At 36.0% G+C, this 21433-nt stretch overlaps 1 protein-coding gene across 2 annotated transcripts in view; it reads left to right on the plus strand.

Annotated features, from left to right (window-relative positions):
- The first annotated feature begins 14155 nt into the window (after positions 1–14155).
- The window catches only part of LOC148865000 (putative E3 ubiquitin-protein ligase XBAT35), a 38276-nt gene continuing 30998 nt past the window's right edge, over positions 14156–21433 (plus strand). The window contains exons 1-7 of one of the 2 annotated variants that reach the window (XM_088980753.1): positions 14217–14378; positions 14627–14755; positions 14981–15095; positions 15235–15315; positions 15459–15547; positions 15639–15730; positions 16034–16115. In XM_088980753.1, coding sequence (XP_088836879.1) covers positions 14654–14755; positions 14981–15095; positions 15235–15315; positions 15459–15547; positions 15639–15730; positions 16034–16115 — 561 coding nt within the window. In that variant the 5' untranslated portion in view covers positions 14217–14378; positions 14627–14653. Of the gene's footprint in view, positions 14756–14980; positions 15096–15234; positions 15316–15458; positions 15548–15638; positions 15731–16033; positions 16116–21433 lie in introns of both variants that reach the window. The other variant, XM_088980754.1, reaches the window with a different exon arrangement.

Here is a 21433-nt window from a genome sequence, read left to right on the forward strand (position 1 = left end):
CAAGCATTGATCTACACATCAGCCACATGGGTGCGGCCCAGCCTTTGTTACAAGGCCTGGTCGAATACACTGTTAAAGACAATGCACCCCCTGAAACCCATCAAATGGGCTCTATGGGCCCAACACTTACCCTAAATGGTCCCTGGGCCAAGCCACCTTGTAACACCCAGGGACTGTAGGCAGATGCAAGATTAGCCCATCAAGTATTATCCTCAATGGTCTTACACTTAACCTCTCAACCCATAATGATCATACACTGCCCGACAAGAGAGGACATCTCCCTCGGCTGCAAGGAATAGTGTTGCACTCTCCACTTATATGGATCCCGGGAATTAAAACATTTTGCAAACATTTTAGAAACCATAATATATATACTTTTATATATCATATAAAATATATTTTGCAAAACAAATTTCAACGGTTGAAATCGACTGCCGGCAGTCTTGGTTTCCAACAGTGAGAGTGCATCCCCGATCATTACCTTCGTCCGACAAAGGGGCTGATCCTGTCACTATGATCACCCACTCAGATGAATTCTCGGATTGTCCCAACATACCCAGGTTTTGACCCCCGCTAAGGATCTCACTGATTGGTACATCAAAGACAGCCCGATTCGACACCTAGTGCAGTATCATAATCGAGTCTAGGGGTCGGGTGTAACTTTCCAGTTTTGCCCATCAATCTCCAAGGTCCAGGGCATTACTGGAAATCTGGTCCAGTTCAAAGATTCAATTAATCCCACACTGTATGTGCCTAGGGTCTCACCCCGGTAGCTAAGACAAGCCACCCCAACCGACTTGGTGGCACCACAGTGTCAGCCTTGTCAAGATAAGTCTCCCCAGACCGACCCACTGGCTGTGAACATTCAAAACTAACACAAGTCTCAATAAGTGTCCAGTTTAAGGGTAATACACAGAAACATACCAAGGGAACATGAATCAAATATGTACTTTTATTCATTTACAATAAACTTATAAAGTACATCAATTTTGATTGAAGCTAAGGGCATACAAAACTGTCTAACATATACAGGTAAAATTTTTAATTAAAATTTTATTGGAAAAAATATATATTTAATATAAATAAAAATTTATAGATAATACTATATTTAATTTAATAAAATAAAACAATAAATAAATAATCATGGTTATCGCCCATTGGGCAATAGAGTGAAAGAGGGAGATATGACTTTTGAGTTTTGCCACTGTATTTTTGTTTTCTATAATGAAATAATTGTAAATAATTAAATAATAATTAATTTAATTTAATAAATAAATAAGATAAGATAAATAGACAATCAATGAAAGAGTAAATATATACATGATTCTATGTTTTACTTTGCTAACAATAATAATTTGTTAAATTATTAAATTATTAACTAATTAAATAATTTAGTTAAGTAAGTAAATAAATAAATAAAACTTTTATGTATTATCAACACAAAATTGGTAAAGGCTATCTAAAATTATTTAATTGATAAATTTAGCATTATTAATGGATCGAGTTAAACTACTGGGCCCGGTTTGTGGCTCGGCTTGGCCTAAGGCTTGGCCCGTGGCATATCATTAGCTCGTATAGGCTCATGCTAAAATAAAATTTTAAGATCTTTAATTTTTTGTCTATATTTTAAATTTATGTTTAATTTTTCATTATTTTTTTCAAAATTTTTAAAAACAAAACATGGTTTAGCCCGGTTCGTAGCCCAACCTAGCCTAAGACTTCGCTCGTGGGTCGTGGGCCAACTCAGACCGTGTTGTGCCACAATTTTGGAGATATAAAATCATGTATAGAAATCTAATTATTAATTATGCAATGTAAACTTGCTTCATTCCAAGCACATTGTTAAACAAATTATAAGTGAAAGAATATAGATTAAACTTGAGATGAGGCTCTCTACCAACAAAAACAAATTTAAGACGAGGCTTAGGATTCGTGAAGGGAGGCAAAAATCCTTAGGCATGTATGTACATTGAATCAAATCATATCAGATTGGATAAGGGTGGATCCATTGAATGCAAATCATCCTTAACTAGATTGAATTCAACTGGAAATAGGACAAATTGATACTTTTTGTCGTTCCAAGGAGCCCTTGTAGTATCATAATTTGGCCTTTTCTTTCTCTATCCATTAGAGATAACTTGTTCCAATTCCTGCTTATTTCTTTTTTATTTTTGGGGATTGGTTTAGGCACATCTAATTATTGATAAACCAGGCAAAACACTTGTAGAAAGACTATAAAATTTTTCCATGTAAAATATCAATACATAAAGATGTTTTTGGTCTTTAAAGATGTGCTTTTGAAGAGAATTTTTGTTTTGAATACTGCTCAGGGTTATGCCCCTTTAATTACAAAACGGAACACTTTTCTAAACCACTCTCCCTATTTTTAATTTGTTAAATTGTATTTCTAATTTTGACAAGTCTATTTCATCCCCTATAGTTCAATGGTTCTTGTACTAAATCCTAGAGAAGGGAAGCTGACTATACATGCTGACCTAACCTTTGAAGAATACATAAATTACAACTACCATTCAGTTGTTATTTTATGTCAGTTGATATGGAATGGAGTTAAATTCTCAAATTGATCCAATTTATTCTAAGGTGATATTTGTGCAATTGGTCTAGATGTTCATAAAAAACTTGGATTGTGGATTCTTCTATATTCCTAGAAAAGGACTTTAGGTTGCTAGTGCAGGGAAAAGCTACCTCACTACTGGAACTTCTTAGAGAAAATAGATGTAAGCAACAAAAGTTTTGGAACTAAAGTATAAAAGGAACAAATATATTGATTGTGATAGATGTTAGATTGATATATAAACATCAAAATCATACCTATTGTGTATAAAAAGGGTTGCAATACGCTATTCATTTCTTATAAATTTTAACTAGGCTTGTGCTTACAATCATGATAATACAGGTTTGAATCTAAGTATGGCCACTTAGTACTAAAAAATTCCAAAGGTTTAGATTTGTATCGGTTCTATCCTCCCAAAACCCCATATAGCAGGGGCCATCTAAATTATTTTTCCTTCCCATTGATTTGTAGTACCTCCTCTCAATTTACTCCAATGAAGTTCCACCTCACTATTTTACATATGATTTTCACTATCAGTTATTGTGTAATCTCATGAAGAACATGTTGGTTTGAAGTATCATATTTCTAACATAAACTATAATGTATCAAGTGGAGTTTGTTATCATATACCAGACAAATCAGCTTTTATGTACATTACTATTGGAAATGGTGGAAATCGTAAGGTCTTGCTGAAAGGTGAGGTCAATGTGCCTAATTCAATGGCTTTCATCAATAAAGTGGTTTAAGACATCACATTATGTTCTCTATAATGAAATATCATCTTTTTTATGTAACACTCATGTTTTGCTAAGTTAAAGTTGGTGTGATACTAATGATCCACACTGATTTGATTTACTGAGAATAACCCACCTAAAATTTTATTTTCTTGTGGGGCTATTCTAGAAAAATAACAATACAGCTAAAAAAGAATGATACAAAAAATCTATATGATAGAATCTAGAATATCTGACATTTTTTCATTGAAGCATCAAAAGTCTTTTTATTATTTAGTGATATTTTAATTTTGTCTTCCTGTAATTAAAAATGATATACTTCTTACAATGTATATAGTTTCCTGCAACAAATTGTCAATCACTCCTAAAATCCAAAGATCTTCTCTTTAGCATTTATAAACTACCCAACAAGCATTACAAAAGAGTGCACATTTACCAACGGACCTAATCCATCGGAAAAACACAATAAATCCATTGGTATATCTCTAAATGGGCTATACAGATGGGAAAGAAAATTATACCAACACCTCATCCATCCGTAGGTATAGGCACCGTAACAATATGGTTTTACTAATGGATTTGGTCTTCATCGGTGTAAACCCATGTGTAATACCAATGGCCCGAATATTAATAACAACGACAAATAACCGTCGGTAAAGAAACAAAAACAGCTTATTCAAAGATCTTTACTAACAAAATAATCCATCGGTAAAAGTATTGGTATTTTTTAAATTATTGACAAAGCTTCAGTCGGTACAGCCACTAGTTAGATATTTTCCAGGTTTTAAAGCTATAAATTTTTAATGGCAGCTCATGACCGTTGCATAGATGAACATTCACTAAAAAAATATTTGCTTGTAAATTATATTATTTTAAATTCATTAATTATATGAAATTAGTCATACAAATATTGAAATCACCTCTCAAAAAATTACAAATCATCTTTATTAATAGAAATTTCATTATATAAAACATAGCATAGAAATACAACTTAGAAAGAAATTTTAGACTAAACAACAAAAACCGAAAGAAACATCAAACAACCAAGTTTGAGAATCATTGACTCATTATTTAAAGATTTAGGAATCCTTGATCAACACTACATAAGTTGTCCAGTTTCCATTCCTCCTCACAACATTAAACCTATTTGCCACTTAACAAGTCCATAAGAGTGTAATGTTCAGTGTCCACATCTAACTCCCTCTTATGCACGCTAGCACTAAACCTTGCAACCACTTTTCATTACTACATCAGAGAGATTTAGCTCATGGCATATAGCAACACATCTGCAAAATGAAAAGAGTTTCATATTTAATACCTAAACCAACTTTAACGTAAACTATGTGAACCCTTAACACTTAATTTGTATTCATTTAGCTAAGAAAACTTTGACTATGAAACTGTTTCATAACAGTTGAAGTTGTTGAATTGAATTACTTAATTGTTGTCTTTAAATGGATAAAATAATAAAATGTTCTTATAAAAGTTCTCTAAACCAACTTCTTTAGAAGGTCATTTCTAAAACTTAAAAAAAAAAGACACTAGTAATCAATTTTTCCATCCTTTATTTATTTTTGTATGTTTCCACTACAAATAATCCCTACTACTTAGATCTCTATTTGAAACAAATGGATAAAAAGACAAATGTACCAACATAGATATTTATCTTTATAGTTGTCGATAAGCATGAAAGACGCACTTAAGCTCTGTTGGGTGAACAAGTACAAGCAATAGTTGAACAAATTAGCTGACACAAGTAGTTGCCAACGGATTTGGAATGGGTGCCCAAGTAAATGGTTGCCAAAGGAATCAGAAATGTTATTAAGAAAATAAAATTTAATCTTAATAATAGAATTAAGCAATTACTTTAAAATCAAATTAATTTTGTATACAAATACAGAGGAAAAAAATAAAGCAACCACTTAAATGCCTGCAAATGATTATTGTCCTGGATTGGAAGTTTTCATATAGAAAGGTGTTGTTCTTGGATTGTAAACACACTCCTACATGTTAAAACTTCAGAAGTTTATGATTGTCACCAAGATTTCTTTTGCATGTTCACCCAAAACCTGCTGCTTCACTTGGTGAAATCCTATATATAAAATTTATCACTTATGGTTTGAAAAGTACTTTTCTTGATGATAATGGAGTCTATCATCAAGATCTAATCTTACTCTAACACATTTTTTATCAATAATCTTATTCTAACACTTAATATGTAAGACTAAAGTGGAATTTCTCTTGTTGTCTTTAGCCATGCCATACAAGACCTCTTTTTCCATAAATGACTTTTTACATCTCATAAAATTATAATCATATTTCAATAATGTTTCAATTTTGAAAGTAGCCACTTTGTTCAAAAAATTCCAAGATCCTGGATAGTGGGCTGACATTGGGTTTTGGCATCTTTTCAAAACAGTAACCTACTGCACAAAAATTGAAGCATCACCAAACATTTCTCATTTAGCCTCTAATTTTTAGTTGATTCATAGTTGTAAAGGTCATTTTCCCATCTATTTTCTGTTGGATTCAGCACTTAGAGCATCTTGTATCCTACTATAAGTATAATATAATGATATTCCCTCCTACTTAGACACTCTTATCCAAATATTGGAAAAAAATATGTTATGAAAAACAAAGGCTCAATAATAAACTCATATAACCAACTAGAAATACAAAGAAAATAATGAAGGAGTAGATACAAAACCTTTATCAAAGGAACAAGAGGAAGATGAATGGATGTAGGATAGCAACCAGGTTTAGCAATTAGCCATGCTGAAATTCTTCTCTTAAAATTTCTGTCAAACCATAAATAACTTCTTTCTGCATCTAGATAAGTAAAATATATTAGTTAAATTCATACCTCTTCACAGGAATGGGAAAAAAAAAAGAGAAAACAAGAAAGTAGTTAAACATATCCTAAATTAATACATGTCAAGCATGAAGAGATCAAATATGCATATCAGTCAACTCTGCCCAAGGTAGATATTCAATGTGAAGATCATGATAGAATAAGAAATACGACTTACATACATAGCCTGGGGCTTACCATACCCAAGGTTCAAAGTATCATTACATATTGGTTGATACGTATCATTCTGGGACCCTTCCAATACGCCCCTACAGTGGGTGTATTGGGGGTTTGACCGGTTCAGGGGATGAAGGGGTCCTAGACTGGCTCCCCTGAATCAGTTTTGAAAAAAAAATAAAAAAAGAGGTAAAAAAACAAGTATCAAAATGCCTAATACGCCCCTACTGGCATATCAGGCGTATCGATATTTTGAACTTTGATCAGACCATTCCTCATACTCATCAATATTTCTTAGCCGAAAATCCTGCAAAATGATCTCACTTTAATTTCTATACTAATTACACTCTGGTGAGAACTTCTTTGAAATGCATGTAATGAGACCATGAAATTAGACAAACTAATTGTACTAAGAAGTGCAACCAAAGCATACTATAGAAAGACCAACACAAAGGCCGAGCTAAAAGGAAATTTTACATAGTGCAAGCTGACCAAAAACAAAGAACAGTCAAGATAGCTGATGTAGGGTTCCATCTAGACAAGCTATCCATCCTAGAGGCCAAAGACTTCACTTTTATATAAGGTCTAAAAATCCATGGGCCTCCACCTGAGAGTTACTAAATACACTAGAATTTTCTTAAACAATTAGAGAGGACAAACCTGTAGAGAAAAATAATTTGAAACCTTGTAGCAATAGAGAAGCCCTTTTCTGAGTGAGTTCCCCTCTCCAACACCTGCAGGTATAATGGTTTAAGCGCCAACAACTTAAAAATGGATATGAAATTAAACAAAACTGAATGACAAAACAGGATTCATGTAGCTAACCCCATATAATTTGGCATGAACTGAATGGCGAAACATGGATACTTCTGAATATAGGTTGTAAAGGTGTATTAGAGTAGGAGGATATAATATTTTAATTTTGTATGAAGATGGCTTTGATGTCCAACAAGCTAGGTTTGAATAGTAGACAAAGCCTTTGTCTCTCTAAAAATAAATCCAAGTACCTCTTCTCCTGAGAGTTGACTTCAAGTGTTAACTGGCAATATCTAACCACTACAACAAAGATTGTACAATGATATATACCTGTGGCATATAGTCTGTATCCATATGAGCTTAAATGATATATGCAAGCTTGTTTTTGTAAACTTTTATTGTCTCTAAAATATTGCCCACATTCCTCTAAGCTAGAGAATAAAAGAAAGATTGTCAAGGGAAACAAATTGAAGATGTTTTATCAATATATTGGACATCATATCTTAAAATATTGTCCACAAGATTGCAACAAACAAAATTTTATCAAATATTCCCAGTACTAATGAATAGAAAATAATGTCATTTAGTACTAATTCCTTGAAAAAAAAAATATATCATAGCAAGAAAGAAAAGTAATGGTGCAATACCTCCATCCACAAAGAAGGATACAATCATGAAGTAAAGTAGTCCTTGTCACTTCAAGTAAAGGCTTAATTAGAGGCCTCTGAATTGTATAACAGTTTGGGCCTACAAATTAGAGTTTCTTTTCTTTCATTTGCCTTTTCTCATTCTTGTATAAGATGCCTTCTTAGGTTTCATTTGGCCTTACAGCATAATTTGTGGGAATAAGAACCTTGTTAGGGGAATCAAACTTATAGTCTTTCTCAACCAACAGTATGGTTGTATTTGATTTGATGCAAATAAGGATGAAATAGAAAGTTGAGGGAAGTTGTTAAGGAATTTCTTATTCTCTATCAAACCAAACAAGCCTAAAACTTACTAGGTGAATCCACTGAATGGGGTTTCAAAGGCCAAAATATATGGAACCTTTGTTTGAATATTAATCTCTATTTATTCTTTTTATCATCTTTATTTATTCTTGTAATCCTGTTTTGGATAGAACTTGATGCAACTCTAGTTATTCACCAAAAATAGATCCCATCAAAACCTTGTTCTCAATTTTCTTGTCAAGAGTCAATACTAATCCATCCCACCTCAGAAAGCAACTAATTTATTATTATTATTGATATTGTTTCTTGTCAACAAAAACTTAGTTAGCATCAAGACAAAGATGGAAGATAATGGGTTTTGAATAGCAAATAAAAACAAACAAATAAATAAGAATAAATAAAAAAAAGGAATAAATACATTTTAAAACTTGTTAAAAGCTCAAGAATGAAACAAAAAATACTAATGCCAATAGAAGCCTCAAGACATGCAACCATATGGAAAAAATCAAAACAAAATTACAAATATTGGGAACCAAATGTGAACTGATGATTTCATTGGCAGCAAAGGGTGATACGGTGACATGTAAACTGTTGATACCATCGATGTCTTCATTGCAGAGACCTTATAACTAAAATCGATCTCAGTCGTGTAACCCTTCACCAACTCGATCATCGAATACCAGTAGAGCCACTCTTTCTTTTCACACCAGTTACCCTTCTTTCTCCCCCTTGACTGTTCAAGTTATGACCACTAAAATCTTGACAGTTTTTAGTACTTCGAACACCTTTCATAGGCAGAGGAAGAAAAGCAAAATGGGAAAGAAAATAGAATGGAGATTTACTTTCAATGAATGATTCGATTGGAACAAGGGGATAAATGACAAGAAGAAGAGAGAGGAGGAACTAAGAGGCATGAAGAGGTTATATTGAGGAGACAAAGAGAAAGGTTTCTTGCCTAATGTTTTTTTGAGCGCCAAACAAGAAAACAACAAGTCATTCTATTTTGTCGTATAAAAATGTGATTAGAGGCACAATAAGGCACTTCTATAATAACAAATAGATAGAGGTGTAAATCGGGTTGCGGCCCGACAGAACACGATCATACCGGCTGGGGTTTTTAAGTCCATGGGTCAGTACGACACAATATGACCGAATGGGTTATGTCGCCTACGGCTAGTGGCATGACCCATATATATTTATATATAATATGTATATTATATATTATATATAATATTTATAATAATTATATAATATATTAATATATATAATTGAATTTTCAATTTTATTATATTATTTCATTTTATTATTGTATATATAAACAATTGCATACATCAAAATTCATATAAAATAAAATTGTAAGATCTTTTTCTATTTTTTTGTCTATATTTTAATTTATGTTAAAATTTTCACTATTTTTTTTCAATTTTTTTTTTAAAAACATGGCTTGGCCTAGTCTGTAATTCGACCTAACCCAAGGATCAGCATGTGGGGAGGTAAGCACAGACCACACACAAAGTTGTGCCATGCTGGCCCATCACGGCCCGATTTACACCTTTAATAACAAGTACAAAGGTGCCTTCTTAGGTATGTTATAGAGGCAGTTTTTTTACCGTCTCTACCAAGAGGTTATATATATATATATAGGTGTTCTCAGTCTGATTTGGAGAATATCTCAAAACAAACCAATAAACTATAGTTTGAGAAATTTTGAAACCGTTTTATTACAATTTGGTGTGGTTTAGGGATTTTGGACCATTCTATGATTTTATTGGGCTTAACCAATTAGAAAGCCCAATTAGATCCCTTAAGATGGCTGAACCCAATGACTATTTAATGTAAATGTTGGGCCTACGAAGAGCCCATGCTGATGGGCTCAGGGATTCACTATGTTTAGCAGTAAATTCGGCTAGGCCTTGTAACAAAGACTGGGCAGAAACCATATAGCTTTTGTGAAGATCAATGTTAGGGTCCCACGCCATACAAAGAGAGCCAAGTCAACTAACAATTAAAAGGGAAATATAGCTCTCTCTCTTTTTTGGGAGCTACGTTTGTGGCTTCCGTATCAAGTATAGCTCTCTCTCTCTCTCTCTCTCTCTTTTTTTGGGTTTCAAATCTGGTTCGGTTTATTTCAAGAACAAACTTTGAAAAATAAAGTTTTTTTAAAATAGAGAATACAATTCCCAGAAGGGAGAAATAAAATTTTTGAAAATTTCCCCAGCCACCCTACATGGTTCGATCATCCATATGGTGATCTTCCTTTTGGCTTTGTGTTTAAAGATAAAGGGGTAAATAATGTCGGATTTGGGTGTTATTGGTGTTATTGGGCTTGATTTTCTTGGCTCTACGTACCTATGGTTTTGGATCCTTGGGGCCCAACTTTTATAAAATTCCAAAAATAACCCCTGGTTGGCTGAGATGTTAGCCAAAGCATACTTGAAGCTCAAAGTGTTGTAGAAAGACTCAAGAGCGCAAAAATGGGGTGTCTACAGGGTGCTTCATGAAGAAATCAATAAAACATACACTGATGTGATTCCAAAATGCAGAAACCCAAATGATGCAACACATTTTAGGCCAATTCGTTTGTGCAACACGATTTATAAAACCAAAGCTATGGTTTTAGTGAATAGACTGAAAACCATTCTACCAAAAGTAGTTAGTTAAAACCAAACTACTTTTTGTGCCAGGAAGAATGATCTTTGATAATGTTTTGTGTCTCACATGAATTAATTCATTTCATGAAAACAACAAAGTCAAAACAAAAGTTTATGGCGGATATGAATAAAGCATATGATAGAGTGGAATGGATTTTCATTAAAAAGGCTATGGAAAAACTGGGATCCGGGAAAAATTTCATAAATTGGATATGGCTTGCATGTCATCTACCTCTTTCCAGCTATTGATAAATGGGAGCCCAAGCAGTAAATTCAAGCCTACTAAAGGGCTCAGACAAGGAGATCCTTTATCTCCATATCTATTCTTAAAAGTATCTGAAGTCCTCTCCCTAGCCATTAAGAAAGCCCATTTGGAAGGATCTATCTTAGGAATAAGAGTTAATCACAATAGCCATGTTGTCACCCATTTGTTTTTTGTAGATGACTTCTACATTTTCACCAAATCCAATATTGCAGAAGGAGGAGTAATTATAGAGATCCTTGAGCAATATAGGAGGGCTTCGGAGAAAATGGCGAATTTCTCGAAATCTGAAATTTAATTCTCCAATTTCAAAAAAAAAAAAAATTGACAAGACTGATGGGTATCAAGAAAGTTAGTCACCCATCCAAGTAAGTGGGTGGAAGGTTTCTTTTTTCTCCCCTGTAGGAAAAGATGTCTTGATTATTGATTGCTATCCCCTCTTATGCTATGTCTTGTTTCCTACTTCCAAAATATATTAGCACTTAGGAAACTTGCAAAAATAATTAATGTGTGGAGAATAAAAAAATCATAGCAAAGTAAATTAGAATAGATGGGAAAAGATTTGTAAGGGCAAGTCCTTGGGAGGTTTAGGATTCAAAGATCCCTACAAGTTTTGTTTGGCTCTCCTAACCAAATTAGCTTGGAGGTTTTGTGTATGCAAAAATAGCCTATGGGTGCAAATAGTGCAAGGTAGATATTTGAGAAGGACAAGTTTTTGGGGAGTTTAGGTCCCAAAAAACTGTTCTTGGGGTTTCAGAAGCCGTTTAGCTGGAAAAGACATTTTGAAAGAGGGGGCTTATTGGTTCATTGAGAATGGGGAAAATCATCAGATTTGGGATGACCAAATTTTAAACCTATGGGTCCAAGACCCATACCTAAAAATGCTGAACTAGTGAGTGACTTAATTGATCCTTAGAATAATAGTTGAAAGTTAGAAAATTGCAAAGTTTATTTAACCAAGCCATGGTAAATCACATAATCAGCATAGTTTTGCCTAGATCTGGAGGGGAAAATAAGTTGATTTGGACCCTGGACGGCAAAGGGAAATTCTCAATGAAGTCTGCATACCACTTAACCACAACTCTACAAGAAAACCATTTGAGCAATGCAAGTCAAGATGAGATGGACCCTAAGTCATGGAAGAAGATTTGGGATTTAAAGGTCCCCCCAAAGATTAAACCCTTCATTTGGAAGTGTTGCCATAGTAGTATAGCAGTGAACCAAATTCTAGCAGAAAGAAACACAAAAGGGGATTCTTTATGCCAGAATTTTTTTTTTTTGGGGGGGGGGGGGGCAACATGGTTTGGTAGCAGCCTAGGTCTCACTTGTCTAAATCTAAGCTTATTTAGTAGCTCTGGAGAATGGCAGAAGTGGTGGATAAATAAAAAAAGTCAAGATGCTTTAAATCAAAATCATAATATAGATGTTTCTAAGCACTAATCCTTATTTAACTCTTTTGCTTGCAAACAGGATGATAAAGGAATTGTGGAGAGCTTCCCATCAAGAATCAACAGATTCTTTACAGGTTAAAGCTGTTGGCTCTATAGATACTGAAAAGGAAAATATTGGGTCAGATTAGTGCTTAGAAGAACTTATAGAAGTTTTTGCATAAATGGTTCAAGGGGGTTATGGTTTTTGGATTTTGAGTGAGTTTGGGTCATTTTTTTTTAGCTGGTTGTGGTATTTGTAAATCAGTGTCAGTTGAATTTTCAAGAATCTCTGCTATTGTGGAATGCTGTTTGGTTGCAAAAGCTCTAGGTGTTACTAGTTTAAGTACAAACTGTGATTCTACAATTCTCTCTCTCTCTCTCTCTCTCTCTTTTATATATATATATATATATATATATATATATATATTGAAGGAAGGTTTTCAGGTTACAGCCCTGGCTTTTTCATTTTATAGAAAGCTAAACACGTGGAAATTTTTGATAAATTCCTACTAAAGCCTACAGCCCACTACCAGGCTATAGCCTCCTGTCATTTAGACACATGGCTTTTCATATTTTTGGAATGCTAAACACATGGCGTTTTCTGAGAAATTGCTAATAAACCCCACAACCCACTACCACCATTTTCAATCCATTACTAAAAAATGCAGAAAATACAAAAGAGGTTATCCACAAGTACTTGTGCCTACATTCTATCAATCTCAATAAATCATTAACTCCCTATGGGTCATAACAAAAGAAAACTATATTTTAATAATTATTTAAAATATTAATAAATATAAATTTAATATTATTGGTTCTATAATATAAATTTAATATTATTGATTCAATAATATAAATTTAACATTACTAATTCCCCATACTTAATACGGGGTCATTCACTAGTTAACATGTTAAGCCAGAAATCTTTTGAGTGTGACCCTCAGTTGTGGCCTCTGTTACAAGATTTGTATGCTATAGCAAATGTTCAAATTGGCTTTCAGGTTTATTAACAGACCAGGGAATACTGCTGCTCATGAGTTGGCAAAGAAAGGCAAACAAGGCTGGAAGCACAGATGGACTAGCCCTCCGGGGTGGTTAGTCACTCAGATGAAAGAAGATTCTGAATTTTTTTAGTTTGTTTGTTCTGTTTTTGTCTACTCATCTTCCTGATGGAATTACCCCAAGAAAAAAAAAAAAATCAGGACAGGCTGGGGTCTCTCGTGGGAGGGTCCACATTGCCATCTCTATAAATACTGCCTCCAAGGCTCCAACTTTATTTTGGGACAAATGCCCCCCAAACTATTAAATTTTAGTATTTTGCCCTTACTTCATTAATAAAGTTGGTGGTAAATACAACTGATTGGCAACAAACACAAAAATGATAAAAATAACCATTAGAATACAAATCTTAATCTCTCTCAAAGCATTAATGAACCAGTCCGTTCAAGGCATTGTCAAGATGAATTTTGTCAAAAGAAGGTTGAGAGAGTCGTGTGAGAATTAAGGTTTTTAGAAAAAAAAAAGCGATAATGGCAAAAGAGTCTCCTAAAAATAACACAAAGGTACTTTAGGGTTTTAGAAAATGTTCAGTCGAATATCTCATGAAGAAAGTTAATTGAATGTTAACGGTTGCAACAAAGTGCTAAAATCTTCGAGCTCAGGCTTAGGATTTTTTTGTCTAAAAAAGAAGTTCGGAGGGCTAAGTGTCATTTTCCCTTAAATACAGGGTGGCTTTATGTAATTTACCCATAGACAAAACACCAGAAACCATCCGTTGGCGGATCGAATCCCGCGTGGTAGTTATAGTAACAGAAAAATCAAAGAACTTGGGAGATTCACATACAAGCGTCGTCCTGGAAAGCCAGAGACAGAAACAGACTTCACATCCCTTCTCTACCTACGAATCTCTGTTGTGCTTCTTAAAAGCTACTCGGGATTCATCGGTATCGTTATTTTACAAAGGGAATGGCATCTCCTTTCTGGCCTTAAGAGGTTCGGTCTCCTCTTTGGGGTTGAATAAAAGAGAAGCATTTTTTTTTTCTTCTGTTTCTGTCTCAGGATTTTGGAAAATTTTCGTAGAGATTTTGTTATTATTGTTTTTTTCGCTTCCTGATATTGAATTCTTCATCATGTAAGGCATCTTAATGTTGATGCTGCTCTGGATTTTATTTTATTGTCTCTTCATCTTTTAAGGTCGTTTGGGGAGGAAGATTTTGTTATTTCTTGATTTTTACGTCTAGTTTTAGTTTTGTGGTGGAAGAAAAGAAATGGGTCAACAGCAATCCAAAGAGGAGCTGCTTTATCAGCAGGTCAATTATGCAAACACAGAAGGAATCAAGTCTCTTCGAGGAGAAGGTGCAGGCCTTGAGGTATTGGAAATTGCTACTTTCTATTCTGTGAACTTTTGAGTTCATTTATTGATCAATTCAATTGGAAATTTGGTTCTTCATCTGCTTAGTGCATCTGACCTCGGAATTCCCTTTCAATATTTTTATGGGGGATGATTTTGTTGTAAAGCTGTGCGACTCTTCTCTTTGTAAAATGTTAATTTATTTGTCTTTGCAAAGTGGCGTCTCACTAGATTTTTGTTGCAGTGGGTTGATAGAGAAGGAAAGACTCCCCTGATTGTTGCGTGTATGAACTCTGAACTTTTCAATGTTGCTAAAACTTTGATTGAACTGGGCGCCAATGTCAATGCTTACCGTCCTGGTAAGAATCTCATGTTTCTATCTAAGTCATTCTTTGTTGGGCTACCCTTTCTTTCCTCTCTCCTTCTAATATATATAGGTCATTTGGTTAATCTGTATAGTATTACACTTTTCTTTTTCATTTTCTCTTATTATTTTAGGAAGTCACGCGGGGACACCCTTACATCATGCAGCAAAAAGAAACCTTGACCAGACGGTGAAGTTACTTCTCTCCCATGGAGGTGTGTTTTCTTAACTTCCTATGGATGATATATATATACGGGATGGAAGCATGTACATTTAGTTCCTTTAGGGTGGGAACCGTTCTCACATCTGTCATTTGTTGTGGTTCTCTTACTGAATGAATTCCTTCATCATATTCCAGCAAGTCCTTTAATAATGAATGATGATTGTCAGACCCCACTTGAAGTAGCTAGAGCAAAGGGATATGGCAATGTTGTTCGTACAATTGAGGTACGATTGGAGTTTATAATAGTGATGCTATAGTTTGTGAGGTTCTTATTGTTCTTCAACTAATGCTATTTCCATTTCGTTGCTCTCTTAGAGCCATATATGCTTTTTCTCTGGTTTTTTGAAGGAACTTTATGGACCAGGCTTTCTTGAAGCATTAGCTCCTCAATGGGTGTCACGAAAAATGTGGGTATGATTTCTGATTGTATTGAACTTTTCTTTCAACCCCTTCATCATAAAGCACAGTGTTCAGTGGATGATGTTGGGATTCAAATCCAGATCTGGGGTTCAATGGTTTCTGATTTGGCCATCTAGGAAAAAGTATATTACTTTGCTGGTTGATTGGTCATTTTGAAGTTCTTTTGAGTTTTGATAGTACTGGCAATATCTTGACTTTGAACCTGCAATTGCAGATTAACCTTCTCTGATTTTTATGTGTCTATATTATTTATCTTTATATGTTCTGACTAGTATGTCCAATATTTGCAGTTGGGCTGTGGTTATACCCTGTGGCTCCCATAATCCTGCAAAGCCTCTCAAATTGGAGCTTGCTTTATATTGTGGTCTACAGGTATACTAAAGCATGATTAGCCATCTTGGTAGAAACTTAGAATTGTTATATGAACATTTCTTGTTAGGTTCTATAAGGCTGTATAACAAGCCCTTCAAATTGATAGTATGGCTTGAAAATAAGCCAAAAGTCCCTTTACAAATCTGCCCTCTTATTTATATAGGTTAATAGCTAAGAAGCTTACCTTGCAAGCCACATTAAAGAAACTTGCAGCCCAAGTCACAAACTGACAACAAAGACAATAAAACATTTAAGCTACCCAAATTACAAAAGGACCCTCATAGAAAAAAAGAAATAACAAAAGACCCCTGGCTGTAATCTTCTACAGGACCCTGTGAACAGTGCTACTACAGTGCTAGAGCTGTATTCTCCTTCATGCTCCTGCACCAATCTACTGGGTGTGAACTTGTCTCTGATGAGTATGCTCACTGGAATTCAGCAAACATCCTCTGGATCAAGTTGTTTCAGCTCCTTTTCTGTAATCCATGTGCTTTCTGCTGCTGGCTTTCCTAGCCATTTCAGTAAGACCCTTCGATACTGATTTCTCCGACGGGATCAAACCTCCTTAACATCTAGGATGTCTTCAATAACTTCACGTGGTTTCTTTGGCAGATGCTCTACTCCAGATACTACAACTTCTTCATCTCCATCAAATCCTTCATAATAAGACAAATCTGCAACATTAAAGATCGGACTAATTTGCAAGTGATCTTATAGATCTATAATGTAGGCATTGTTGCTGATCTTTTTCAGTATTTTGCATGGCCCAAACTTCTTCGAAATCAATTTTCTATATTTGCCCCTTGGAAATCTTTCTTTTCTTAGATACATCAATACCATATCTCCGCTTCGACAAGACCCCCCCTTTCAACTAATGCTATGCATCTTTATTCTTCTTAATATAAAATATTAAAAATAAAGAAAAAATGAGATCCCCCTTTCCTCTTCATCCTCCTCCTAACCCCTATCTTCTTAAGGAGGCTTACGCCTCTTGCGTTCTGAACTACGCCTCATGCCTCTAGGTAGTGGAACGCCTCGTGTCATGCCTTCGCGTTTTAAAACATTGATATAATAACTAATTCCATTAAGGTAAAAAATAGGGAGGGATGTAGAAAGCCTTGTTAGAAGTTAGATCAATATATTTGGGTAGTAATATGCATTGATTAGTGTAGTTAGCAATTATATTTTCCTTGTCTGTGCTTATGGTGCATGGATAATCTCCAGAAAAATTGTTTTCTTATTTCCAGTTGATTTTTCTTTTGATAATTGAGTGGAAGTTTCATTAATCAATAGGATAAAACTTTTTCAAGCATCCCTAGGAGAGGTGCAAGATAGAGACAAGTGTGATCTCTCCTTTTACATTGATTACAAGTTTTCGAAAACTCTAATTAGGTCTACCCTAGCTAACCTTCATGTCTATTTTTTATCAGTATTTAAGATTCCAGTTAGAGTGGCTAGTAGGCTGGAAAAACTAATGAGAGATTTTCTTTGTGAGCTGGGGGAGGAGAAGAAGGACTATAGGGTTAAGTGGGAGGTGGTGTGTAGGAGTAAGGAGGGAGGTCTGGGTATTGGGAACATAAGGAATAGGAACCTGGCACTATTAAGGAAATGGCTGTGGAGATTCTTATTGGAGAAAGAAAACAGAGGGGTGTTTTGTCTCTGTGTGGCTAGCATCCTCCATTGAAGCAGGGTTGTGGAAGGAGGCTCGTATGGTAGGAGGGGAGAAGGAGGAAGAAGAAGCATTACGTGGACTTGTGAGATTGGTTAATTCAAATGGGAAGGAATGTTTCACTAAAAAGGGCCCAACAAATTCTAGGAAGCCAAAAAGCTTTGGGGCAGATGGAAGGTCAAACCTATAGAAAGCAAGAAAAGGCTATGACAAATGGCAGATCTTTTGCGTAGGAGAGGGCTGAACCAGCAACCTCAGACAGGGAGGGTTGCTGGTTCAACCATTAAAACAGGGGGCGTGAATTGTTAAGAGGTCACGTGGGAGGAAAAGACTTAGAAAATGGGTCCAGTTGAGTGGATCCCTTTTCTGGTGGGTCGGAGAAGGCAACTCAAGTAAAGGCTTTAAAGCTGGGTTCTTATATTATAAGTTTTGAGCCCAAGGCCCATTACAAGACAGATGGGCCAAGGGACCCCTTAAGTAAGCACGTGACTGGGAGGAGGGATGAGTTGATAGACGAGATTAAGCGTCTATCTTTTTCTACCCCGAATCCCTCCTTTCGATCGAATAGTTCAGGTGCAAAATCTCAAGACTCTCAGTCTCGAGGCTCTCTACATTGGGCCCCATCCAACTTGGTGAACCGTCTCTCACCAGATAGGCGCAACCCGAGATACCCGAAGCCTAGTGATTTGAATAAAACAGGGTTTGAAGATTGGTTGAGTGAACAAAACAACAGTGGCGATTCTGATAGAGACGAAACTGTAAGTTTGGGAAGTCTGTCTCTGAAAAGCAACAGTGATTTACTTGAAATAGAAAGTTTGCATATAGAGCTGTTGTTTTTAGAGGAAGAGATTGAAGAGGCAGGTGGCAGGAAGACTAGAAATGGTGAAGAAAATGGTCCTAAAGCTGTGAAAACTCCTCTTCCCTTCGTCGAGGGAGCTGACCTTGAGTCTAATGAATTATAGGATGTTGGTGGAGAGGGACAAGAATCGGCCGTGAGGATGGATGTGGGTATTCCAGTGCCGGAAACACAGAGAAAGGTTTTCCAAGTGGGTAGGTCGTCAGGAAGTGATTCTTTCACTATGTCTACTTCACAACTTTGTCCAAAAAGGGGAAAGGCCTTAAAACCATTTGTCGCCTGTCAGCAACTCAATTCCAGTGATTCTAGTCCTACCCCCGTCCTACCAGGTATGAGTGTCAATTCATTTTTAGGTACTGACTTGTCTGCCATGCCAGTAACAGATATTCCAGCTTCCCATCCATGAGGTTCTGATGCAAGAGAGAGGGCGATAGTGAAAGGAGGAGAGAGGGTGATGGAAGGAAGTAGTAAGGGGGAGGCCGACAGAATTTGGGAGTTGATCTGTACAATGATGGAGGAATTAAAAAAAGGAAGGATTCTTAGAGAGATGTTGTAGCCAAAATAAGTGTGAGCAGGGTAAAATTCTTCCTCAGACATTGGATGGAAAGGATGGAGAAAAGAAAAGAAAAAGGATGATTGTTGTATTAGGAAGGGGGGGGGGAAGGAACAACGAAGAAAAAAAGATCTGAAGTGGAAAGGCTAATCTCAGACATTGAGGGAGATTTAGAATTTAGTGGTAGATGGGATAGGAAGAAGGGCCTAAAATGAGGAGATTATGGCCTTTTCATGGGTTTTTTTGCTACTTTGTCTCGATGAAAATTATTAGCTGGAATGTAAGAGGGCTAGGGAGTGCAAGAAAGAGAAGGGTGATCAAAGGCCTACTCCGAAGGGAAAAACCCGATATTGTGCTGTTACAAGAATCCAAAATGATGGAATTAGATGGGAGATGGGTGAGGAGTTTTTGGAGGTCTAGATGTTTAGGTTGGAGCTCATCTCTTTCTTGGGGAGCCTCAGGGGGGATCATAACACTGTGGAGGGAGGATGTGGTGGAAGTAGTGGAAGAATTGATAGGCAGGTTCTCAGTTTCCATTAAGTGTAAAAATGTAGAGAATGGGTGTGTATGGGTCTTAACCAATGTTTATGGCCCTAATTCCTATAGAGAGAGGAATGAGATGTGGGAGGAACTATATGCAATCAAGGGGCTATGGGATGGCCCTTGGTGCCTGGGCGGGGATTTTAATGTCATTAGATTCTCTGATGAAACCAGTAATCCCCAACAGGTCATTACAACAAGCATGAGGAAATTTAATGGTTTTATTGAAGAATGTGAACTGAAGAAAATACCTCTGCTGCAAGCTAGTTAGACTTGGTCCAACCTTCAGGAAACCCCTTTGTGTTCGAAGTTGGACAGGTTCTCATTTAACCTTGCCTGGGAGAATAGTTTGGAAAACTTGGTTGCTAGAGCATTACCCAGGGTCACCTCCGATCACTGTCCTATCTAGATAGGTACTGAGTTTTTTCCTATAGGATCCAAACCATTTAGATTCAAAAATATGTGGCTTTCCCATCTAGATTTTGTGAAAAAGTGAAGGAATGGTGGGGTGAGGAGGAGAGGGGGTAAGATGGAAGGGGATCAAGTTTCATAAGAAATTAAAAAGGTTGAGAGCCAAAATAGAAAAGTGGAATAGAGATCATTTTGGTAGAATTGAGGAGCAAAAATTGTGCCTAATCTCTCGAATAGAAAACTTGGATGTAAAGGAATCTCAAAATGGGTTGACCGAGGAGGACAGAGTGTTAAGGAGACAATTGAAAAAGGATTTGGAAGAGGTGTTACTGAGGGAGGAAATCCATTGGAGACAAAAATCTAGATACAAGTGGATTAAGGAAGGCGATGAGAACACTAGATTTTTCCATGATTTGGCAAATAGGAGACGAAGAAAGAATCTTGTGGCCAAGCTAGAGATAGGAGAGGAGGTGATTACCAACCAGGATGACATAGCCAAAAAATTTATGGACCACTTCAAATCGATTTTTAGAGGACCTTTGAGTGAGAAAGCAGTTGTGGAAGGGGTGGAATGACCAAGAATTGATGACGGAGTGGCAAGGTGGCTGGAAAGGGATTTCGAGGAAGAAGAGATTAAGAAAGTTGTTTTTCTAATGGATAGATCCAAGGCTCCAGGTCTAGATGGCTTTACAATGGGTTTTTATCAAGACTATTGGGAGGTGTTGAAAGAGGATTTAGTTGAAGTCTTTAAGGAATTTGCATACAATCACATTATAAGCCCTGGAATTAATGCCACCTTTTTGGCCTTGATACCTAAGAAGAATGACGCCTACCACCCAAAAGATTATAGGCCTATTAGTCTAGTGACAAGCATCTATAAAGTTCTGGCTAAAGTGCTCTCGTTGAGGATCAAAACAGCCCTCCCTTCTATCATTAGTGAAACCTAGGGGGTTTTCATTCAAGGGCGACAAATAACAGATCAGATCTTAATTGTGAATGAGTGTGTGAAGGAAATGAAAAGGTCTAGTAAGACATGTTTCATTTGTAAATTGGATCTTGAAAAGGTCTATGATTTGGTGGACTGGGAGTTTCTATTAGAGATTATGCGAAACTGTGGATTTGGGGACAAGTGGTGTAGTTGGATTTTTGGGTGTATCGGTACTTGTCACTACTCTATTCTGGTAAATGGTATGGTGAGGGACTTTTTTCTAGCTTATAGGGGTGTCAGGCAAGGGGATCCACTCTCACCCTTCCTTTTTACCTTAGTAGCTGATGTGATTAGTAGGATC

The sequence above is a fragment of the Nelumbo lutea genome, chromosome 3 (genome assembly GCF_056320005.1).
Source record: "Nelumbo lutea isolate HS-2025 chromosome 3, American lotus-T2T, whole genome shotgun sequence".
NCBI classification, from domain to species: domain Eukaryota; kingdom Viridiplantae; phylum Streptophyta; class Magnoliopsida; order Proteales; family Nelumbonaceae; genus Nelumbo; species Nelumbo lutea.